The sequence below is a fragment of the Macaca thibetana genome, chromosome 11 (genome assembly GCF_024542745.1).
Source record: "Macaca thibetana thibetana isolate TM-01 chromosome 11, ASM2454274v1, whole genome shotgun sequence".
NCBI lineage: Eukaryota > Metazoa > Chordata > Mammalia > Primates > Cercopithecidae > Macaca > Macaca thibetana.
Window position 1 is genome coordinate 103,762,317 of NC_065588.1, and position 25,551 is coordinate 103,787,867.

Below are 25,551 nucleotides of genomic sequence, written 5' to 3' on the forward strand. Positions count from 1 at the left end.
GCCTCCCTCTAAAGTCAAGGATCCTTCCTTGACTTTTTCAGCCTCTGGTGGCTGCAGGCGTTCCTTGGCTTGTGGCAGCATCACTCCAATCTCTGCTTCCATCTTCACATGGCCCTCTTCCCTCTGTGTCTGTGTCCAAATTTCCATCTTGTTGTAAGGACAGTAGTCAAAATAGATTAAGGCCCACTGTAATAGCCTCATCTTAACTTGATTATATCTGCAAAGACCCTATTTCCAAATAAGGTCATACCCACATGGAAAAGGAGTCAGGACTTAATGTATCTTTTTGGGGAACACAGGTCAACCCGTAACACTGGGAGGCAGTGGTAGGAGGGAAACAGACTTGGAATCTTGGGTTTTGTGGCATGTGCCTGTGTTGCCTAGTAGGTCCCTCACCAAATGTTTACATTAAAAGTTGACTCTGAAGTTTCTGGCATGGGAGAGTGTGTAGCTAGGGATGGTTTTAACAAATGCGGCACAGGACAATGTGGGAGAAGTACTAATGGGTTCCATTTTGTGTGTGTGTGGTGTTTGTTTGTTTGTTTGAGACGGACTCTTGTTCTATCCCCCAAGCTGGAGTGCAGTGGCATGATCTCAGCTAACCTCAACCTCCACCTCCCGGGTTCAAGTCATTCTCTAGCCTCAGCCTTCTGAGTAGGTGGGATTACAGGCATGTGCCACCATGCCCGGCTAATTTTTGTATTTTTAGTAGAGACAGGATTTTGCCATGTTAGCCAGGCTGGTCTGGAACTCCTGACTTTGGGTGATCCACACGCCTCAGCCTCCCAAAGTGCTGGGATTACAGGCGTGAGCCACCCCACCCAGCCGGGTTCCATTTTTTAAATGTTGGTTGTCCATCCAAGTGAGAGAGTCCTTATCAGGCCTCTTTATTGGAGCAAGTTTACCAGGGAATTAGGTCCACACTCCAGCATCTGCTCAGAAAGAAAGCAGAGCACTGTGGTTAGAACCACAGGACTTGCAGCCTGACTGCCTGGGTTCAAATCCTGGCTGCACCACTTACTCTGTGTGACCTTAGGCAAGTTACTCACCTCTCTGGGCCTCAATTTCTGTATCTGTAAAATGAGGACAATAATTATACCCACCTCATAAGGTTGTGAGAGGATTAGATGAAATAATGTATACAAACCATTTAGCACAATACTTGTGTCGTAGTAAATGCACATGAAATATTAGCTTATTTTCTCCCCTCTCGACCAAGAAGGTCAGTTCTTTCTGGTTGTGAAAAACAATAGCCTCATTGCCCTCTGAAAAGAAGGGGAAATAAATGCCTTGAAGAGATGTGGCAGTATATCATTTGGGATATGGTTGGTAACTCTCACTGAGGTCTGGTGTGTCTTGGACCTTCTGCCACTGCTGGAAGAAAATCAGCTGGGACTGTCTGGCTTGGGAGTCACTGTCCCCACCTGTGACTCCAGTGTTCCTCTGTGTGACTCAGGTTTTCTGTTGCCTCTGAAATATGAGATTTGGAAAGCCATCACTGGCTGGCATCCAAAACCATAATCAAAGCAGTTGAACATCCATCATTTGTATCTAGCATTTGTAATCAGAGAGGGGCTCACTAATGGGAAAAGATAGCAGAAGGGAAGGAGGATCTGTGCAGATGGGAAACATGGCCCCTGGTTGGCTGGGCCTTGTCCCAAGTGAGCAGAATGAGCAGAGACTAGGAGAGACACAAGGGGGCATGGACTATTACAGAAGAAAGGTTCACAGCCTGGACTTGTATTCACAGCTGGCCTCCTCCTCTCTTTAGGGCTGGGGCAGAAATAAGTTGCCTTGATTGTGGGGCCTGGCACATAGTTGGGGCCCAATCAATAATTGTTGAATGAATGAAGGATGCAGAGCTGATAGGAAGTGTGTTCGTGGTACTATAAGTGAGAAGACCGAGACTTTTCCTGGACTAATTTTTTTTTCTTTTTGAGATGGAGTCTCATTCTATCACCCAGGCTGAAGTACAGTGGCGTGATCTCAGCTCACTGCAACCTCCACCTCCTGGGTTCAAGCGATTCTCCTGCCTCAGCCTCCCAAGTAGCTGGGATTATGGGCGCCCACCACCATGCCTGGCTAATTTTTGTATTTTTTTTTTTTTTTTAGTAGAGACAGGGTTTCGCCATGTTGGCCAGACTGGTCAGGAACTTCTGACCTCAAGTGATCCACCTGCCTCAGCCTCACAGAGTGCTGGGATTACAGGCATGAGCCACTGCGCCCAGCCTCCTTTATTAATTTAGATGCAAAAAGGCTTCTACATAAACACACTAATAGACAGGTGAGAACTCGGTGTAGAACTCAGAAGAGAGGCCTTAACTAAGGAAGCCTTTGCGGGCACTTGGCAAACAGGTGAATGTTGAAGCTGTGGGTGTGGAGGACGTTGCCTCTGGAAGCAACTGATGAAGAGGAGTCACTGAGACAAGGAAGAGTGGTGCAGTCATAGAAGAGCCTAGAGAGAATGAAGTAGCAGGGACCAGGGAAACTAAGATGGAAAGAGGTCACCAGAATCCAAGGTTGCAACATCAGCAGAGAAGGGAGGCCACTGGCTGGCAGTGAGGAATTCATTAGTGCCCTTTACAACAGCAGTTCCAACAGGCTGGTGTGGGTGGAAACCAGACTGCAGGCAGCAGACAGTTTGCCAACACTTGGAATTAGTTCTGAGCTTCCAAAGTGTTAAAAGCAAAACAGAAACACATTTGGTACTTATAGCAACACAGGGAACTACATCTTAAATGGCATTTGAGGCTTGCTTCCAAAGTAAGCCTTCAGATTCCGGCTGGCAGTATTGAGGGTATGTAGTTAGCCATGTGGGATTTGGCTTCTTGGGAAACAGGGATTTATTGATTATATATTTATTTATTTTTGGCCTACTCTTGAGTCTATTAAATTTCTAACCAAGATGCTTATTTCCTCAGGCCAGCAAAGCTCCCAAACTCTAGTTTAAAATATTAATTACATGAGGACATTATCTTTCCTTAGCAATTAGTCAGGCCAGCAGTACTTACTACAAAGTCACGTGCTTAGTACAAAGTGCTTAGCACAAAACCAGGACAAAAGTATTTTTGGTAACAAGGAACCAGTCCCATACTTTAAAAAGCTTGTAGACATCACAACGTTCAGTGCATACATGCCATTTCATTAAATCACCCTGCAAAAGGTTAAGAACTACCAGATTGAATGATCTCCAAAGTGCTTTCTAGCTCTGAAAATTATTCAGTTTTGTGGTCAGATGTTAGATATGCAAAATGGCATGGAAATAGTCTGTTCTCACATTGCTATAAAGAACTATTAATACCTGAGACTGGGTAATTTATGAAGAAAAGAGGTTTAATTGACTCAGTGTTCCACAGTCTGTACAGGAAGCATGGCTGGGGAAGCCTCAGGAAACTTACAATCATGGTGGAAGGGGAAGTAGGCCAGTCTTACATGGCTGAAGCAGGAGGAAAAGGGCAAACAGGAAGGAGCTAAACACTTTTAAACAACCAGATCTTATGAGAACTCACTCACTATCATGAGAACAGCAAGGGGGAAGTCCACCCCCGTATCCAATCACCTCTCACCAGGCCCCTCCTCCAACACAGGGAATTAAAATTTGGGCAGGGACACATATCCAGACCACATCATGCAGGGACACTGTTACCTGTGGGGGAAACTGAGGCATGTCACGGGCAAAGGAAATAAGAATAACTGCAGCTCATGCCCTCTCTTATATCTCCACAAAATGGCAGGAACAATCAAGAGCCTGCATGGACCAGACCCAGTTCTGGGCATTTCTCATGCCCACCTCCATTCAGTTTCCTTCAGCCCTACAAGGGGCTTTCTTTTCTTCTCCACACCTGAGGAACTTGGAACTCCAAGGGGTTAAGAAACCTGCCCATGGTTATATGGAGAATGTGACCCATATGGAATTTGAGTCAGGTCTGTCTTATTCCAAAGGCTACGTTCTCTCTACTAGAAAGGCAGCCCTAATCAAAGAATAAATGGGAAATGTGAAAGTCACTTTTGCACCAGGCCTTTGGGTCCATCTTGAAAGGCTCAGCCTCCAGCCTCAGTTCCTCTTAGGAAGTCAGATGCACTACATCAATCTAGCGTCATCAGCATTTCCAATGCCAGAACTCACTGTGAAGCCTTAGCATTGAAATACTCTATCAAAGAGCCAAGAAATATATGAAAAGCCCCCAACCTCACTAGTAATCCTGGAAATGCAATTCAAGCTCACACTCAGGTATGTATTTCATACCAGTTAGATTGGCCAAAGTACATAAATAAATAAAATCGGACAATAACAAATTCAGGCAAAGATGTAGAATAGTGAAAACTCTTAAACACCACTGGAGGGGACTCTGGATCTACTTTAAAGTAAACTTGAAAAGATACAATTCTACTCTAGGTCTATACCCTAGAGAAAGGCTTCCCATATAGAAATAAGGAGACATGTACATGGATATTCATAAATGCATTTTGTAATAGCAAAAGAGAGGAAAAAACAAGCTGCCTAGAGAGAATGGATAAATAAATTATATTGTGTTGTGTTCATTCGATGGAAAACCAAGTAATGATGAAAAGAAATGAACTAGATCAGCCTGTTATTACATGGCCAACTCTCAAATATTACACAAAAAAAGCAAGTTGAAGAAGGATTTATGCAGTATGCTAACACTTCTATAAAGTTCACCAACATGCAAAACATCCTGTATATTTTTAGGAAATTATATATGTAGTAAAAAGAATAAAGCATGCATAGGAATGACAAATGTCAAATTCAGGAGAGAGGGTACTCAGAAAGGTAGACAAGATGATGGAGTCAAGAGGCGGGGTGCAGGGGCCTTTGTGCTTGTAAGGCTTTATTATTTCAATTGTGTTGGATGGTCAGCATGTAGGTGGTCATTATATTACTCTATATTTTATGTGTGCTGAAAATAATTCATTAACAATGAAAGTTATCTACCTAGCCAGTATTTGCAATAACACATTGAGAAAGCAAGTTCTGGGATATGAATATGCATTATAAAGAAGGGTTAAGTGATTCAATAAATTCGAGGAACACTAGCTTAAAATTAAATGAGCTTTAAAAAAAATTCTCAGTGCTTTAACATCCTATGTTTCCCATAACCCTCAAAAAGAAGGTTATTCTGTGTAAATATTTTACCATAGAGCAGGGGTGAGCAAACTATAGCTGCTTGCTACCTATTTTTATAAGTGAAGTTGTGTGGGAAAACAGCCCCTCCCACTTGTTTAGTATTCTGCAGCTGCTTTCCCACTACAGTGGCAGAGTTGAGTAGTTATGATTGAGAACATGTGGTCCTCAAAGCCTAACATACTATCTGACCCTTTGCAGAAAAAAATTGTGGACCCATCACAGGGCATCTTGTGGGACTGGTGTTACTAGGAGTGCATTTGGGGATTGGAACACTAGAAATTTGCCCTAACACTTCAGGAATTTGGTTTGTTTATTGGTGAAAACTGTTATGAAGAAGGCAGTCAGTTCTTTCTAGAATTCCTTGGAGGGTGGATGGCGTGTGTGCTTTCATCTTGAATCTCCAGCACCGAGCCCACTAGCTAGCATATACTTAGCACTTCCCTGAAGTACTTCACTGAATTGATCTAAACTTGAAAACCATTTGTGGAATGGATTAATTAGGATATAGATTCATTAGTTATAATGGACATTCAAAATACCTGTGGCTTGGATAAGATAGGAGTTTTTAAATCTCCGTCATATAACAGTCCAGACATAAGCAACCCTGGGCAACTCCACAAGGTTGGGGACCTAGCCACTTTCCCTCTTGTTGCTCTGCCATCCCTTGGGTGATACCTTCCTCTGCATGGCCCCACCCAGCAGGACTACATCTACCCAGTGGGAAAAGAGAAAATAGAAGGGCAGGGCATGCCCCTAGAGATTGCACATGTCACTTCCCCTCACTTTCTATTGGCCAGCACTTGGTCATATGCCCATATATAGCGGCAAGAGACTCTGGGAAATGTAGTCTTTATTTGAGCAGCCTATGTGTCCAGGTAAAAATTCAAGACCTGCAGCAATACATAAAAAAGGTAAGGTCTGAAAGACAGCAAACAATCTCTGCCAAAGAAGATGCATTAAGGGCTTGCATCCTTAATTAGAGGTGACACCTTCTCTGGAGGTGGCCCTCATTTTTGACTCTTTGAACATAAGCCATGATGCTGAAGCAAGATAATGCTGCCTCATCATTTTCTACTCAAAATCACATGACAACGCATTCAGACATGTGCACCATAGTTTCATTCTCCTGGGTGTTTGCAGCCCTTGCTTTTGAAATAAATATTTTTTAACATATTCAGACAGACCCAGAATTTCTGTCTTTTGGTATCTCTCCCAAGTCAGAAACAATTGGCAGGGAGGAGGACTTGGAATCACTTGCTTTACCTTATCTAAGGCAGGTTTAATGAGCTGGTTATTTTCTGTACTTTAGTAGCAGCATTAAACAGCAAGTGGGCATGATTTTTGGACAAAGATTCCTCCTAGGAACTTTTGCAAGCATTACATGTTCCATTTGCTGAGATAATATAATTTTTTTCTTTCTTTCTTAGAAAGGTGCTTAGAGATCTTGGTATGACTTACCTCAGCACAAAGCACTCTCAATTTGTTCATCTTTTTGCTACCCAAAAGAAAAGGGAAAAAATCATCAACCAGGAGACTGGAAGCCTATGATAGGGAGTTTGACTACAGCATTCTTGGGAAAGTGTGTTGAGGAGGGGGCCAGTATCTGAGTCAGACATGTAGTCCTCTGATTTGCCATTTCACAACTCATTTCTGAAGGCACCATTTTATTGTCACATTTACAAAATCCTGTAATGGGAACTGCTTGATATATAAAAGATGATGCAAAAAAATTGTATTACCCAACACCAGGGTCTTTTAACCTCAGCACTACGACATTTGGGCTGGATAATTCTTTGTTGCTGGGGGCTATTGTTGGTGGGGGGCACTCTGTGTATTGCGGGATGTTTAAGAGCACCCTCGACTCTACCTACTAGATACCAGCAGCACCTCTTGTGTGACAGTCAAAAATGTCTCCAAATGTCCCCTGGGTGACAAAAATCGACCCTGGTTGAGAATCACTAACCTATGCAAACGTAATGTGTTCATGGAGAGACTTGCTGAATGACTTCGGAAAAAAGATGGATTTTTTTCCTACATATGACTGTGACTCAGACAAAGTAGTCAACCCTTCCGGTGCTCCCAGTTTCCTGATCGTAAGAAGGTGAGGAGTTGGGCTGTGCAATCTCTTTCAGCACTGACATTCTGGAACCCGGCAAGTCAGAAGCTGGTATATGGGATCTGTTTCTAGAATATGATTTGAAGGAAAGCAAGCCACAGGGGAGCAGATTTGACCTGAGGAGCACCCCATGCATACAGGCAAGACAGCAGTAGGGAAATGTGTGTTCAGAGTGGGAAGCAGGCCTTGTTGGCTGCAATGGGAGGGAAAAGAAATGCTTGAGAGGTGGGGAACTTCTCAGAGGAGCAATGGCAACACAACCTTAAACTTGAAGCCTATGATTGGGAATATATATTTCTTTGGCACCTCACCCAGTACCTGGCATCTAGTAGTTAGCTGCCCAGACAGCAGCATTGGAAGAGAATCTAAGCGAATGTGGAAGGCCTTTGATAGCACAGAGGGGCAGTGGAATTGGGCGGGAAGAATAGGCTCCAGCAATAGCCTGCCTGGTTTCAAATCTCAGTTCTACCACTGACTAGCTGTGTGACCTTGGGAAAGTTTCTTAGCCTCTCTGTGCTGTCATTTTCTCTTCCAAAAAATTAAGATGAATTTTGTGGGATTCAAGTAAGGATTAGATAAGATGATATATGTGAATGAGCATATATGTATGCATGTTTATTTATACACATATATATGCATTCACATATATTATTTCACATATTTATATTCACATATAGATAGGTTATATATATAAGCATATGTGTATATATACATATATTCACTTATATATTTATAAATATTGTGTGTGTATATATAATTAGAATAGTTCCTGGCACATAATAAATGCTATGTGTTTACTATAAGTATTATTTGAGAATCGTAAAATATTAGGTATGGAAGCACTCAAGAATGCCTAGCACACTGTTTGACATTTAACAGGTGACAAGAATGAATTAATGAAGATGTCTTAAAATATTAGTTCCTTAATATTCATCTGTAATACTAGAACATATCACATTGCACCCTATTCCAGTCAAGGATCCAATTGCAAATGCCACCAGGGCCAGGCAGGAAACACACGGGTGGATCCAGTTGAATGTGGGGCAACGGGGGGAACTGAGCAAGTGTGTGTCCCATATAAAAGTTTTCAAATTTGGCCTGGTGCAGTGGCTCACGCCTGTAATCCCAGCACTTTGGGAGTTCCAGGTGGGTGGATCACTTGAGGTCAGGAGTTCAAGACCAGCCGGGCCAACATGGTGAAATCCCGTTTCTTCTAAAAATACAAAAATTAGCCAGGCATAGTGGTGGATGACTGTAATCCCAGCTGTAATCAGGAGGCTGAGGCAGGAGAATGACTTGAACTTGGCAGGTGGAGGTTTCAGTGAGCTGAGATCACACTACTGTACTCTAGCCTGGGTGACAGAGCAAGACTCCATCTCAAACAACAACCACAAAATATTCAAACACAGTATTGGCACACAGCATGAGTCTTAGGATTGCACTGGCCACAAGCCCTAGAGTTTTCCCCCTCTGCATCCAGGCCAAGAGCCTCTCCCTCCTTCCCTCCCTACTCGCCTTACCCCTCCACCTTCCTTCCCCCTTCCTTAAGTTCTGTTCCACTCACACCTCCCTGCCTCACAATAAGAACAGAATGTGGCTTTCCTTGTGGCTCTTTGAGAATCGCTGGGGTTGCTTTTAAATAAAAGCATAAAACAGCAAATCTTGCTCTTGTCCCATCTCAGGCTGACTTTATTCAGGTGTCCAGTAAACTTAGAAACTAGAGCTGGACACAGCAGACACCTGCAACCCTGGTGCATCCCTTAGAGTCCTACCAGACAGCCTCGAGTGTAACCACAGACAAACTCAACGGCACATTGTTGTGCTTTTTTAATGCCCTGTGGGCCATAAATGCATCACCAGACTCTCATAAATGAAACCCCTACTCTCCTAGATATTCTGAGTCTGCAGACTCCAACATTCTTATCTTGAGCTCCAGAAATTAGGAAATTGGAGAAAGCAGCCAGATCTGGCCCAGTAAATTCCAGGAAAGACATGTTTCCATTCTGACCTATTAAGGCAGTAGCCATAATGGGCATTGTCTTAGTCCATTTTCTGTTGCTATAACAGAATACCACAGAATGGGCATTTATAAAGAAAGGAGCTTTATTTGGCTCACAGTTCTAGAGTCTGGAAAGTCCAAGAGTGTGGCACCAGCATCTGGTGAGAGTCATCCCATGGCAGAAGGGCAAGTGAGCATGCACGATACAGAGAGAATGGCAGCTGACCTCACCTCTGCAATAACTAGCCCACTCCCATGATAATAGCACTAACCCATTCTTGAGGGCAGAGCTCTCATCACCCAATCACCTTCCAAAGATCCCACCTCAAAACACTACCACAATAGCAATTACATTTCAATTAGTTTTGGTGGGGACATTCAAACCATAGCAGGCAGGTATTTTCTGAGTTCATGTATTAGATAGATGGCCAGCTTCCATAACAGAGTGATTCCAGAGTACAGTGGCTTGACTAAGAGAGATGGTATTTCTCTGTCATGTAATACATCAGCCATTGCAGGTTGGTGGGGTGACTTCTCCACAAGATATTTAGAGGATCCAAGTTCCTTTCATCTTGTTGCTTTGCAGTTCCTTGAAAGCAGGAGTCAGCAAACTATGGCCCCTGGGTCAGCCTTCTGTTTAAATAAAGTTTTATTGGAACACAGCCACACCTATTTGTTTACTGTTTTCAAGCTCTAACAGCAGAATTGACTAATTACAACAGAGACCATATGGCCTACAAGCCTAAATTATTGACTGTGTTGCCTTTTAAGAAGAAGTCGGCCCTGGAGCATTAGGCTCACCTGCATAGTCAAAGCTAGGACATTGGCAAGTCTGCTTATCAGCTGGGGAAAGGGACAAAGGGAAAGTCAGAGCTAGGAGCTTCCTTTTAATCAAATGACATTGTGTCATGCTGGTAAATGTTTAACAATCATCTGTCCCGGGAGGGTGGTGAGAGCCATGATTTGCAGTGTTTGCCAATTTCCATGGTGTAAATACCCCCAGTATGGCTGATTTCAAGTTAGCAATGAGATGTTACTGAACACAGGATGGGGAAGATGCACACAGTTGGCTTTCACAAGCCAGCAAGATCTGGCTTCAGCTCACCACTGGACACAAATGTTACCCATGCCACTTCTACTCACGTTTTGTTGGTGAGAACTTAATCACATGCTGTAGCAGCCACGGAGTCTGGAAAATGTATTCCCTAACTAAGTGACCCTGCACCCAGCCAAAACTCAGTGACACAGGTGATTCTATATTACTATGAAGAAGAAGTGGAGAACAATGGTGGGGATGGTTAAAACTCATTGCCACACATTTCTTTCCCAGGTGATCTTCTTGGCCACAGGAATAAATGTTTGCATGAGATAAGACCAAAAACAGAGAAGCTAATATGCTGGGATAGAGTAAAGGAGAAAAGCTATTACACAGTAAAGAATGGTTCATGAGTACCAGAAGACATGTAATAAACTCAGGGAATGTCCATGCTGGGAGGTACCCAAGAGCTTGATTAGCCTAACATCCCCATTTTACAGACAAGGAAACTAAAGTTGTTAGAAGAAATGTGATTTGTCCAAAGTCACACAGCTAATGGGTGATACAGTCATGATATAACCACATTCATCTGGGCCCTTATGGTGTCTCTGCTCCTGCATTACCCGTTGCTTTCAGAACTTTTCTCAAGGGCTTGGGTGTTCCTCCTTCCTGGCTAAGTCTGGACACGGCTTCAGAATCCCCCTTGACACCATCCTCCAGTCAACCATAGCAGTGAATCAGAGTTGATGCACAAGTTGAACCCTGTCTGCCATCCTTGGTTTAGGTGTTGTTTCAAGGCCACCATGAGATTCCCCAGAGATCCTGAACAGGTGTTGGAGTGTTGACTGCCTGGAGTGTTTCTGCTGCATTTCAGGTGGCTGCCTAGGTCCAGGTCATCTAGGTGTTTCTAGTCTATATGAGTATTACACATCCCACTTTTCTCGGTGCCTGTCCATAAACAGCGCCCCAGCCTAACAAAAACAGATTCGTGTGTATGATCTCACTTCATCCTCACCAAAATCTTAACACATATGGACTGTTCTCCCCATTTAATAGATAAGAAAGTGGAAGCATAGCCACAGATGGCATAGTTTGCTGAAGGTAACACAGCAAGGACATGTGCTGTGTCCGCATGCATTTCAACTCCAGCAGTTCCCTGCCGCCCTTCAATGATGTCCTGAGTATCCAGACAAGTGAAATCAGCATTATTGTCTACTGGATACCATCCATCTCTGTTATGCCCACAGAGGAATATGAAAGGCTGGCGACTTGGTCCTTAATCACTATTTTGAGTTAGTGTTGTACTCTCATTTCCCCTCCCCCCACCAGCTACCTTCATTTTCACTTATGTCGTTACCTGTGTACCGAACAGCTCACTTAACTTCCTTTTCCATGACAGCCTTGTGAGGCTGGAGCTGCTTCTGACTCATCTGCTGCTGCATCACCTAATCCAGTGCCTGGTCCGTACTGGAGCCCAATAAATATGCATGTGTGAATTATTATGTGCCAATTAAAAATAATTATAAAGGCCAAAAAAAAAGTCTGTATGAATGAATGAGTGATGGTATTTCCCTGAGACTCTGAGGTTCTCCAGAGCAGAAATCACATCCTATTGGCCTCTGCGGATCCCCAGTGTGTGGCACAGAGTAGGTATTCAGTAATGTTGAATTTTGTGGAGTGGGCTGGGATGGAGTATGGGCATTCACCCACAAACACAGGTCTTACTTGAGCCTGGACTTTGGAATGAGACAGATCTGGGTTGAAATTGAAGTCTAAGAAGCTGAGTGACTTTAGGGCCAGATATGTAACTCCTCTGAGTCTCTGTTTCCTCATCTGTAAAATGGGGACATGAAAGCTTACCTTTTGGGGTTCCTGAGGGTTTAAGCAAGATGCAGTTGTGGGCTGAGGAGTCAGGAGGCCTGGGTTGAGTGCCAGCTCCATCAGCTACAAGCTGTGCGACCTTGAGCAACCAATATGCAACCTCGATGCCACAATTTTTCTTCTGTAAGACGAGCAGAGCAGTCCACGGTTTATGAGGTCATTTTGAAGATTTAAGTGAGCTATTATATGTGAAATACTTAACAAATGAAAAGCTGTCTATAAATGCCAGTCATCATTATGATATTAACTAGAGTGTGTTAGGAAAGCTGTTTGTAAATGTTTACTGTGCCTTTCGTTATTGTTACTATCTTTGCTCTCTTTCAAGACAACTAATCTGACTGCTGGATGGAGCCATAGTGTAACCCAAACCACAATTCCCAGGGTCCCAAGCAGCAGAACGGGGCTGCATCCTCTCATATTTATCCCCACAACAGCCAAACACCTCAGCCTGCACCGTCCAGTGGTGGGCTTCAGGAATCTTCCATGTGAGCAAGGAAAAGTGACTTTTCCTCTCACGCAGCTCCCCAGGCAGATGGCTGCTGCCTTGGAGAGGAGCCTTGGAAGTTGCTCTGTTGCAGATTGCCAACTGCTGGTGAGACCCAGATGAATGAGAACAGAAACACATGGACAGGGAAGCGAGAAGCCACCGGAGATACGGCAGAGCTCTCACGAGGCCCTGCACGTGACAGGCCACAAGGAGGGCTGGGCTCAGAGGGTCCAGGCCCTAGAACAATTGGAAAAGGCCTTGGCAGCAGGGAAAGACCTGCCCTGGGATTGGAGGACTGTGTGGCTGAAGGATGGTGGTGGGGAGTGTCCAGATGGCCTGATTAAATCCCTGGAGAGAGGACCTGCAGTTATAAAATCATAGCAATGAATTACCCATTCCATGCATTAGGCAATTATTATCATCACACACCGTGCTAAGTGGTTCAAAAGTATTATCTCTTTTAAACCTCATTGCAGATGTAGACAGTGAGGACTGTTACCATCGTCCCTGTTTTGCAGAGGGGGAGACTGAGGCTTAGAGAGTTTTTTTCACCTGCCCAAGATGCCTTAGCAAGTAAGTACTAGGATGTGAATTTTGGTCTTAGGCCCCAGCCTCTCCTGCCTCTGTGAGGGCAAAGCTTTGGATTCAGACACCAGACCTTCGCCTCAGTTTCCTTGCTGATAGAATGTGAATAATGATGATGATCTCCTCCCAAGAGAGGATCCACTGAAGTGGTGAAAATTGGCTATTGAGCACACTGTGTGAAACACAATAAGCATGTAATAAAGGGTGGTGTTTGTATGAGTGATCATGGTTATTGGGGCTGCCTGGGCCTTTCGCGTTACAGGATCTCAGAGTCATAGTATAAGGAATCCCTTTGGAAGCCTGCGCTTCCAAGCCACAGCAGCCCAGTGCTGGGCAGCACCTCACTTAGAACTGGGCCACGCAGAGTGATCAGCAGGTTGGACTATGGAGCCAGACTGCTGGGTTCAAATCCTGACTCCTACTCAGCTGTGTGACAATGAGCAGGTTGATTAACCCCTCTGTGCCCATTTTCCTTATCTGTGAAATAAATTTAAAATAATAGTGCCTTCATCATAGGGTTATTATGAGGATTAAACAAGTTCGTATTTATAAAAAGTTTATACTATGCCTGGCAAATAGTAAGTGTTGTGTAAGTATTTGTTAATAAAGCATGTTAAGTAAGATTAGTGTTCCCATTTTACATATGAGAAAACAAAATGAAATTAAAGCCGTGCCAGGTTGCCTGGTGAGTGAGGGTACAGCCAAGGGATGAACCGGGGCAGCCTGGCCTCCGAGCCCAGATCCTCGGGGGTGGCCTTAACGGAGTTACACTGGAGTAAAACTCTCAGGGAAGGAGCAGCTGGTTACCTTCTAGCGACAGTGAGGCCAGGATTGGTCCCTGGAATCGGAGAGAAAAAGGAGGGCCACGAGCCTGGTAGGGTAGGCCCACAGCACCCTAAGGGGCTCTGAACTATTCCAGAAACTGCGTTCATCTAGCACTGACTCCCTCCCTCCCCACCCTCTACTATCACTTACAAATCCATGCGGGACAGGGTTGGCAGCCTTCCCGGGGGCCAGGGTTTCCCCACTGTGTAAGGTCTACTGTGATTCTGGTGGTGTTTGTTAGACATGATATCTAATTTGAGACCTTAAAAAACACTTGGACTGTAGTCTCTGTGTCTCTGTATTTGCTTCTTCCAAATACAGTATATTCTTTCCAAAGTCTGCACTTTGCTTTGTAATTTATTTAATGATTATCATAGGAGATCTCTGACACTTAATGAGAGCTGTGTACTAAGCGTGGTACTCTGCTAAGCATTATACACAAATTGTCTTATTTCATTCATATCCAAAATCCTGTAAAGAAGGTATGACTAAGTACACTGTACAGGTGAGAAAAGTGAGCAACAAAGTGGTTATGTAACTGGCCCTGAGATCACACAACTGCCAAGTAGCAGATTTTGGATTTGAGATACCAGAGTTTATGCTCATAATTGCTATACTAGCTTTAAAACCTAATAAATGCATAAAGATGTCCAGGACCTCATCAGCTTGCATTTGGCACTCAGAAAGCATCCAGAGATCAGCAGAATGCATTAACTCCCCGCCTCGGTGCCGCCTCCTTCCCAAGAGAGAGAAAGCAACACCATCACTTGCTGTCCTCAGGCCTGCAAGCCTCCTGGAAAACATCTTTCTAAAGTTATGTCCCTGAAGTGGTGGAAGATATTGAGCCTATCTCTCGGGGCTGGGGCACTTGAAAATCAGAGAAATTGACCACCTCGGTAGTTGCCCTCTCACTTAAATTGATCAGGTTTTATACTGCATCATTGAAAGCCTCTTGAAGGGAAAACCATAAAGCTGGTTGCCTTCTAGTGATGCCCCAGGTGACCAGCTGAATAGATTTCTGCATAAATAAGTCAGGCACTCAGGAGGGCACACTTACTTGTCCAGGCCGCGGAGGGACATGTTGGTTTACAGTGGTGGAGATCCTTCAGGAACTTTCTGGAAAGACTGTATGGGACTCTCAGCCACATTTACAGACATGCTACAGGAACTTTTTTTTTTCTTTTTTGCAGAGTTAAACATTTCCAACAAATCGGGTTCAACAGAAAGTCACAGTTGTCATAGATTTTTGTGGAAAATGTTTCTTACCTGCTCTAGTTCACTTGCCTGACTTACCTGGTAAAATTCAGTAACCACAACCATTATTTATTATTTATTTTGGATGACCAAGGGATTATTAATAAACAGATGCCTTCTGGGGCCTCCTTTCAAGAATGAAGACCACACAATGTCAAAGCACACTCTCTTCAGTAAAAGGTTTTGGGGACACTGGATATCCACATGCAGAAGAATGAAATTGAACCCTTATGTCATCCATATACACAAATCAGCTCAAAATGTAAGACCTGAAACTGTAAAACCACTAGAAAATACAGGTGGAAATTTCCATAACATTGGCCTGGGCAATTATTTTTTTGGTGATGACTCCAAAAGCACAGGCAACAACAGCAAAAATAGACAAATGGGATTGCGTCACATTAAAGAGCTTCTGCACAGCAAAGGAAACAATCAACAGGGTGAAGAGACAACTTATGGAATGGGAGAAAATACTTGCAAATCATACATCTGATATGGGGTTAATATCCAAAATACATCAGGAACTCAAACAACTCAATAGCAAGGAAATTATCCGATTAAAAACATGAGTGAGGGCCAGGTGCGGTTGCTCACGTCTGTAATCCCAGCGCTTTGGGAGGCTGAGGCAGGAGGATCATGAGGTCAGGAGATCGAGACCATCCTGGCTAATACAGTGAAACCCCATCTCTACTAAAAATACAAAAAATTAGCCAGGTGTGGTGGCAGGCGCCTGTAGTCCCAGCTACTTGGGAGGCTGAGGCAGGAGAATGGCGTGAACCAGGAAGGCGGAGCTTGCAGTGAGCCGAGATCACGCCACTGCACTCCAGCCTGGGTGATAGAGTGAGACTCTGTCTCAAAAAAAATGAGTGAAGGCCGGGCACAGTGACTCACGCTTGTAATCCTAGCACTTTGGGAGGCCAAAGCAGGCAGATCACTTGAGCTCGAGTTTGAGATCAGCCTGGCCAACATAGAGAAACTCTGTCTCTACTAAAAATATAAAAATTAGCTGGGCTTGCTGGTGTATGCCTGTAATCCCAGCTACTCAGGTGGCTGAGGCATGAGAGTCACTTGAACCCAGGAGGCAGAGGCTGCAGTGAGCTGAGACTGCACTACTGCACTCCAACCTGGACAACAGAGAGAATAAAAATAATGAGCGGAGGTCCTAAACATGTCATTTCTCAAAAGAAGACATACAAATGGCCAACAGGTATATGAAAAAATGCTCAATATTGCTAATCATCAAGGAATGCAAATTAAAACTACAATGAGATATCGCTTCACACCTGTTAGAATGGCGGTTACCCAAAAGATGAAATATAAAAGTGTTGGCAAGGGTGTCAAGAAAAGGAACCCTTGTACACTGTTGGTGGGAATGTAAATTATTACAGCCATTATGGAAAATGGCGTGGAAGTTCCTCAAAAAATTAAAAATAGAACTACTATATGATCCAGGAATCCCATCACTGGCTGTATATCCAAAGGAAATGAAATCAGTACATCAGAGAGATCTCCGCACTCCTATGTTTATTGCAGCACTGTTCACAATTGCCAAAATATGGAATCAACCTGCCTGTCAACAGATGAATGGATAAAGAAAATGTGGTATATATGCACAGTGGAATTACTATTCAGTCTTAAAAAAGAAAAAAGAAGGAAATCCTGTCATTTGTGACAAAGTCGATAAACCTGGAGAACGTTATGTTCAGTGAAATAAGCCAGGCACAAAAGGACAAACACCACATGATCTCGCCATAAATAAATATGTGAAGTAAGTAATGCATTTGGTAATTAGCCTGATTTGGCCATACCACAGTGTATTCATGTGGTGCATCATAAATACATACCGTGCTTAATGGTTAATTAAAACGTAATTGATTTTTTTAAGAATGAATGGTAGATCATGCATGTCTCACCTATCCATTGGTGCAGTGTGTGTCAGGCACTGATGAGTATACAATAGACAACAAGGTAGATGTGGTCCCGCCCCCTGGAGACTGGCATGCTATTGGAAAAAACAAATATTTTTAAAGTAAATAAAATAGTCACAAACTGTGAAAAATGCTAACAAGGAGACAAACAAAATTGGCCTGGAGAGCCCTGGCTTGGATGGACGTGTCAGAAATGTTCTGCAGAGAGCCAGGGGAAGGACCTTCCAGGGAGAGGGAACCGCAGGAGCTGAGTCCTCTAGGCAGGAAGGCCACTGCCTGCTGAAGGGTCAGAAGAAAGAGGAGAGTCGCTGTTGCAGAGTGAAGGAGGGAGACAAGCCGGGAAGGGGGTGGGGCCCAGAGCCTGTAGAGCTCAGCAGGCCCTGCCTGGAGAGCTGGACTTTATCCTCAGTACACTGGAAGGCAGTGGAAGGTTTTAAGCAGGGGCATAGCATGGTTCTACTGATGTTTTAAGCTCACTCTGACCTTGTGTAAGAGACTGGTTTGGATGGGGAGAATGAAAGCAGGAAGACCAGCTAGGAGGCTGTGGCAGTAACTGGATACCTCAGAGATGGATGCTGTTCTTTGAGACCCAGGTGGGGCAGCCGAGGTGGAGAGAAGTGGGTGGATTTGGGATTTCATTAGCAAAACCAACAGCTAATGGAATGGATATGGGCATGAGAAAAGGTTCTGGCCTTACTACCTGGGTGGACAGTGGTGCTGTTTACTGAGATGGGATGACTGAGGGACAAGTTTGGAGGAAGGGGATAGGAGAGTTAATGAAAAGTTCCATTTGGGACCTGCTAAATTTAAGGGTCTGAGAGCCACCCAGAGCTGAGCTCAAGGAGACAGCTATATGTGTGGAGTCATAGGCATGGTGGAGGGAGAGGGCCAGGTCCCACTGAAGAGGGCAGGATGAGGGGTCAGGTCAAAATCTGGCCCACCACTTACCAGCTCTGTGACTTTGACAGTTTTCTTAAAGTTTCCTCATCTGTGGAGTGGGGCTTCCGGCAGCTCCTACCTACATCAGGATTTGTTGTGATGGTTTGAGTTCGTACACAGAAAGAGCTTACATTTCAATAGTGAGAATTCAGTAAATGTCAGCTTCCTGTAATAACAATTATCATCATCTTAGCTACAGTAATTTTCTTGCCATTTGTCTCTTTCTAATTAGAATCAAGTACCTTGATAGCTGGTAAACACTTCTCCTGATGTTCTTGGAATTATTCATTTACGAGTCTGTGAGCTCTGAGAACACAGGGTCTGTGTCTCCCACCTTTGTAGTCCCGTAGTGTGGGGCCCAGCACACTGTAGGTGCCCAGTAATGTTTATCCAGTCTTATGGAATGAAGAATGTATATTTTTCATGCAAAAATGCATATTTGATTGAATCCATCAAGCATGAAGGATATCAGAAGGAACTTAGACAAAAAAGAAGAAACTCCAATGGGTGTCTTTCTGTGACAATAATTTACAGCATCTTTGCTCCCAAGAATGGAGCTCTTGCTTTCAGAAAGGAGCCTCTTCCAGAATTGGATGGTGGTCTGTGAGAAAGGTTTTCTCTATAGTGAGTCAAATCTGATACCTCCCTGGGATTTGCACACACACAACCCCAATTGAGGGTCCAGAATTTTCAGTACGGCACATCCAGGCCTGTGCGCACCTCTCCCGGAAGCCTCTGTGATGTGTGCTCTGGGACCTTTCTCTCTTACTCTGGCCTGCCTCCCTCTGTCATGTTCATTTTGTCTGAAGCTCCTTCCTTACCCATTTTTCAGGGATTGTTGGTCCCTTGGATGAAGCCCACAGTCGCAGCAAGGGTCCCCCCTCCTCCCCTGGAGATAGATGCTGTGTTTACATTCTGGAAGGATCCATGGTTTCTCCTTGTGTTCTTTCTGGGCCCCTAGTCTCTGCCCTCTCCCAGATAAAAGTCAAGACACCCAGTTATATTTCAGTTTCAGATAAACAATGAATAATGTTTTTAGTATAAGTGTGTCCCATGAAATATTTCTCAAGTATTTTTATTTGCTAAATCTGGTAACCCTAGCTGTAAGAGAGCCACGTTCAAGGCCCCCATGAGCTGGGCCAAGAAGTTCTATGGCTCAGCCACGTTCTGTGCCCTAGAAGCTCAGGTCTCAGATGCTGATGCCATAGACTGAAGCCAGGCCCCGGCCCTCCAGCCAGTCCTCCACCACTACCAGGGTAACCCTCTGTCTTCCCTGGATAGCCTTTCAACAGCATTTGGGTGTTCTTGACTTTTCCACCTGCCATGAAAAGCCCTTAATCCTGGAGTCCAGATTCTGATCAACTCTGGGCCACTAAGTACCTTTCATTGTCCCTCCCAGGACTCTCCTACAAATAGGCCCTTGGAGGCCTGGCCTGACGCTTAGGTCCTGAGACAGGTGTGCAGAGCAGATCCCCCAGCTCAACACCAGGCTTCTGGCTCCGGTCCTTGGAGTCCATCTGCATCCCAGCAGGTCCCCCTGGTGGCCAGAAGCAAACGCTTCATGTCTAGCATCTAGAGCCAAAGCATCTCCTACCCCTGGGTTCCCATTCTGGGATAGTTTTCAGACCAAGGCTCCTCCGCAGAGATGAGTGATGTGTCAGGAACCCAGGGACAGGCCAGGGCCACACACATCACATTCACTTATTGGGACTCTTTTGGTCATTCACTCCTCAGGTGCTCAGGAGTCTCAGCGCCATAAACCTGGGACAATGGCCCCCTCTCATTCCTCACAAACTTCGCCCTTACTTCCACCACAAAGTGGGTTCATTAGAGGCAGGAACAGAACCAGGAATCTCAAACACCAGGCTCCTCCCCTTAGTTCCCACCCCCTGAGTCAGCAAGCAGGGGGAGCGTGAGGGGGTCTGGGACAGCTCTGACTCCAGCTGACACACCTGCCTCTGGGTAGGGGCGGTGCATATCTGAGAAGCGGGCAGGCACACATGGAGAAGACAGAGTCCACGCCCTCTGCTCCATCCCAGAAGCCACTATGTCAACTCAGCCCCTCATCACTTCACACTTTGGCAGTGGCTTCTGTCCACTCAGCTGGTTCAGTTGGCTCTAGCACGTCTCCCGGCCTCTAGAGTTGGCTCAGGCCCACCCTCCATCCTCTCCTAGGGTTGGCCATCCAACCATATCACTCCCCTCATGGCTTTTAAGGATAAAGTCTGAAGCCTTAAGGACTACGTCACATGTCCTCTGTGGTCTAGGCCCTGCTTACCTCAGCTTCTGCCTAGAAGTTTATGCCCCAGAAACACTGAAACCTCCGTGGTTACCCTCACACAGCCTGCATGTCTCGACACCATACTTTTGCTCATACTGGTCCTGCTCACAGCTTTTCTGCTCTCTCTTCTCCTATCTCCTGAGTTAAGATACAAGCCAGATGCAGTTGCTCATGCTTGTAATTCCAGCACTTTGAAAGGCCAAGGCAGGAGAATTGCTTGAGGCCAGGAGTTCGAGAGCAGCCTGGGCAACATAACAAGACCCTGTCTTTACAAAAACAAATTTTTGATGAGCTGGGTGTGGTGGTGCATCCCCATAGTCTCAGCTACCAGAGTAACTAAGACAGGAAGATCACTTGAGCCCAGAGGTCTGAGGCTGCAGTGAGCTATGATCGCACCACTGCATTCTAGCCTGGGCGACAGAGCAAGACCCTGCCTCAAAAATTAAAATAAAAAATAAATAAAATAAAAAGACACAGATAGCCCAATGGTCATCTCCCTCAGGAAGCCTTGCTGGATCCCCTAGTCTCTGCCTGGCCACTTCCTTGCACTCCCGCAGCACATGTGTTCTGTAACAGTGCATGCCTCTTACCCCTCAATTCTTGCATTTGCCACATTGAATTATAACAACCCATTCCTGTGTCCTCTCCTTTTCCAGGCAGTGGGGCCCCAAGGGCAGGGATGGTGACATGTTTACCTTTGTGTTTTCAGCACCTAGAACAGAGCTTAGCACAAACAGGTATTCAATAAATGCTTAGTGATTTGATTTAATAATTAATTGATTGATCAGTTCATTGTGAGAAGGAAGTAACATCCTTTATAAGCAGAATTTGTAGCACCTTCTTGATTCCATTGATTCTCCTCCCCACCCTTCCCTAACCTCTTTCTCAATGCTCCGGGCTGGCTGGATGACAACTTCCCATGCACCTTGCCATTTATATTCCCGTTTGATCTTGCCAGTTCTCTGTCTTGCGACTGTTTTGAATGCAGAGAATCCACCCAGTATGTGTTCATTCAGCTCCCATTAACCTCTGTGTCCTTTGCCCTCTCGGGCCCTGGGATGGAGAGGCTCACCAGACAAGGCCCTTGATCTCAGAAGTCCCCAGCCTAGAGCAGGCAGTCAGACAAATAAACAGGCAAATAGTTAGGTCCTGTGATTGCAGGACAGGGGGACGGTAGATGAACAGGCCAGCTCTCCACACAGACCACCTGGGTTCAAATCCTAGCTCCACTGCTTTCACACTGTGTAGCCTTGGACAGGGCCCTTATCTGCGTCTGTTTCCCCATGGGTAAAAGAGGGGTCACAGGATTTACCTCTTGGGCTATGTGGGGATTCAATGAATTAATTCATGCAAAGAGCTTAGCAAGAGTGCCTAGTCCATAGTAAATATTCAATACGTATTAGTCGTTATGTGACTTAGCTCAGTATGCTATGGGAGCACACAAGAGACTAGACAGATTCACAGCAGTCATAAAGGACAAAGGATCAAGAGACATCCGGAGACAATCATTTTAATTGGAGTCTAGGAACAGGCAATTTACATGAAACACAAATGCAGTGTTCCAGGGTACTTCCTGCAGAGTTTGTCCCTGTGCCCCTCTGGGAAGCCGCTGCACCCACATGATGTCTCTTCCCTTCCTTAGGGCTGACGACTGCTTTTGTGCATCTCGGAAGCTGGATGCAGTGGCCATCGAAGCCAAGTTTAAGCAGGACCTGGGTTTCCGGATGCTGAACTGTGGACGAACAGACTTGGTGAAGCAGGCGGTGTCTCTGCTGGGGCCTGATGGGATCAATACCATGAGTGAACAGGTACAGGGGCCAAGGGTCTGAACGCTCCCCACCTCCTCCATGTGCACCAGCCCTGGCAAGACAGAGACAGCTGGTGAATCCCCACCGCAGGCGTTGGGCAGAGGCTCCCCCTGCTGACGGCTTAGATTGCTTGCCTGCTTGTGTTTTTCTTCAGTTTTTAAAATATCTTAGAAAAATACTGTGGTTCATCTTTATAGAAGTAGCACATGATCATTGCAGCTGAAATGGAAAAGGGAGGAAAAATAGGCCCATTCCAGAAAGGAAATAATGCCATCACCATGTAACCATCATTTATATTTAGTATCTGTCCTTCAACTCCTTCTTCCAGGGTGGTTAAAATTAGTTCTCTGCTTGTCTGTCTGTTCCTGCACAGGACAAGCCCAGACAGATTTCATCAAAATTTTAGAGTATGTTTAAGATGCACAAAAGTCATTCTGGGGACCCTAGGAGGTGCCTCAGAGATAGGCAGCTATCCCCCCTAACTCCTGAAACTGAGGTACAGTGAGAGATACGTGGGCCCACCAGTCAGGGAGATACCTTGTGTGGTGAACTGTCATGGACAGAGAAAACAAACAGCAGTTATAAATGCAAGTCTCACATGGAAAGTCACAAGAGACAGATGGGGCCGCTTCTCACATGGCAGCTCATGCAGTGAGTTCTAGAGAGGGAATGACAGGGACTATTTATTTAACTACAGCTATAGTAATTTTATGGAGCAACACCAAGGAGCTCTAATACACACAAACACAAACGCAGACATACATGTATATTTATATTCTTTTTAAAACCCCAGTGATTTATTACATCTTGCCTTTTTCAATATTTTATATTAAAGTTCCTTTGCAATATTGTTGAATATTCTTTTTTTTTTTTTAAGAGATGAGATCCCACTATGTTGTCCAGGCTGGCCTTGAACTCTTAGGCTCAAGAGATCCTCCTGCCTCAGCCTCCTGAGGAGCTGGGACTACAGGTGTCACCACCACATCCGGCTTATTTTTATATTTTTTATAGACACAGGGTCTCGCTACACTGCCCAGGCTGGTCTCGAACTCTTGGCCTCAAGGGATCCTCCCACCTTGGCCTCCCAAAATGCTGGGATTACAGGCATGAGCCACTGGGCTCAGTGTCTTTTTTTGTTAATCACTTTTAATGGCTACACAAAATGGTCATTATTATTTATTCATTGACCAGGCCTCAATTGTTGGAAATTTAGGTCGTTTCCAATTATTTTTATTAATAATGCTAAGCTAAATATATTTACACGAGTCTTTGTTCAAATCTGTGATTATTTCATTAGGGAAATTTTTTAAATGCAAATAGTGACTCAAACGCACCCACTTTTCTTAAGGTTCTCAATCTTAAATTACTTTCCCAGAACTTTTGTTTCCTTTTACACACCCTCCAGCTATATGTGTGTTCACTATTACTGTTCTGCTTATCTTTTGCCTGTTTTTCATTAGAGCTTTACTGTTTTTCTTCTTTATTCAGGAGTGCTGTTTATGTATTAGGGACATAATCCTTTGTTATAATGTGATAAATATGCCTCAATTCTTTGTTTACCTTTTGATTTTGCTTATAATGTTTTCAATTACACATCCTCAATGCTGTAATGATTTTTGTTTGTGATTTCTTCCATTCCTTTTATGCCTAGAAAGAGATCCACAAACCAGTTAGATATCTTTTATGGTTTTAATTTTTGCTGTATATCTCTAATCAAACTAGAAATGATTTTGATGTGTGGCGTGAGAAAAGTCTCTAATTTGGATGTTTTCCCAAATAACCGACTTCGTGACACTGTTTGTTGAAAATCCATCCTTTCCTTCTGTTGGTTGTGATGCTTCGTTTACAGAAACAAGGGTCATTGGTGAATCTGGTATTCCTGAAGGCCATTCCTCATTCACTTGCCTTTTGCTTACAAATGACCATGTCAAACCAGATGTCAGTGATGGGCAATGCCACATGCTCAGAGGCACTCAATTTCCCTTGATGCTGACCAGCAGCTTTTATAGAGCAAAGATGATACTTGTTATATTGTGAAAGAGAAAATATCAGATAAACAGTGTTTACCAATGAGGTAGCTTAGGGCTGATATTGCAGAATCAATCTAGAAAGTTCCTAAGAGCTTTAGGTGTTTAGCAAACACCCTTAGGTCTGTTGCACCCTGAGACAGGCAAACGAACGAAAATCCTCCAAGGCAAGGAAAGATAAATGCTGAAAAGGCCGTGGAGGCTACCTCATCGCCTCTATTTTGGTTTCCACATGTGGAGGGTTGTGACCTTACGAGTCGCAGCGCTGCACGTTTATTTTTGTCATGCCAGAGCACAAGCATGGTCTCCGAAACACAAGTAAGATTTTTCATTTGTTATCGTCGACTGACCACGGCCACCTTGTAAACGTTCTCTGTTCTCTGGTTTTTAACTCACCGCAGGGCATGACTCCCCTGATGTATGCCTGCGTCCGTGGGGACGAGGCCATGGTTCAGATGCTGCTGGATGCCGGAGCTGACCTGAATGTGGAGGTGAGGGTGCAGAGGCCTGCAGGGCCCCTCGGCCGGCAGTCCCCAGGGGAAGGCGAGCAAGAAAGGGAGGCTATTTCTCCCAAGAGCTGCCGCTGAGGGTGTACAGTGCAACACATAGATCCTTCCTGTGTCCTTTTAGTTGCTGTGGCCCTGGTGAGACCACCATCCTGAGGCCCCAGCTCAACCAAACCCCAAGGAGCTGCCTGCATGTATGTTATGTTTAAAAACAACCAACATAACTGCATGGAGCGCTGGCTTTTCCTTGACTCGGCCGTCCCGATTTCCAGAGTTCCCGATTCCCACGGCTGATCCATTTCTTCTAGGATGGGGCAGAAAGAGCACTCCTGAGCCATCAGCCCTCTCTTTCCACTGAACACACAGCAGAGGAGGCACTGACTCAATCCCTACACTGAAGTCTCCCTCCTACAGATCCTCCATGCTCCCCCTCCAAACCCTGTTTGGCTCACCTTGTTGGCTGAGTTGACAGATCTTAAAGCTAATCTCAGAGCTTCCCTGAGACAATGTGGTCTGGTGGAAAGCATGTCCCCCCAAAAACCCTGCCCTCCCTTCCCCCCTGCAACACCGGCCTTAGAACCTGACAGATTTGGGTTCAAGTTCGGATGCCACCACTGCCATGGCGACTTGCTTTTGTGCTTGGGCAAGTACCTTAACCTTTTTTCTCCCAATCTGCAGAATGGGAGAATAATCGCACCCATCTCATATAGTTGTCAGAAGGGATATAGAGAGT

At 44.8% G+C, this 25,551-nt stretch overlaps 2 protein-coding genes across 4 annotated transcripts in view; both read left to right on the forward strand.

Moving 5' to 3' along the window:
- PWP1 (PWP1 homolog, endonuclein) overlaps nt 1-25,551 on the forward strand; it is a 753,749-nt gene that overhangs the window by 624,647 nt on the left and 103,551 nt on the right. The window lies entirely within an intron of this gene.
- The window catches only part of ABTB3 (ankyrin repeat and BTB domain containing 3), a 338,029-nt gene that overhangs the window by 266,482 nt on the left and 45,996 nt on the right, over nt 1-25,551 (forward strand). For all 3 annotated transcript variants that reach the window (XM_050749650.1, XM_050749651.1, XM_050749652.1), the window contains 2 exons: nt 22,120-22,285; nt 24,714-24,803. In XM_050749650.1, the coding sequence (XP_050605607.1) occupies nt 22,120-22,285; nt 24,714-24,803 (256 nt within the window). The remainder of the gene's footprint in view (nt 1-22,119; nt 22,286-24,713; nt 24,804-25,551) is intronic.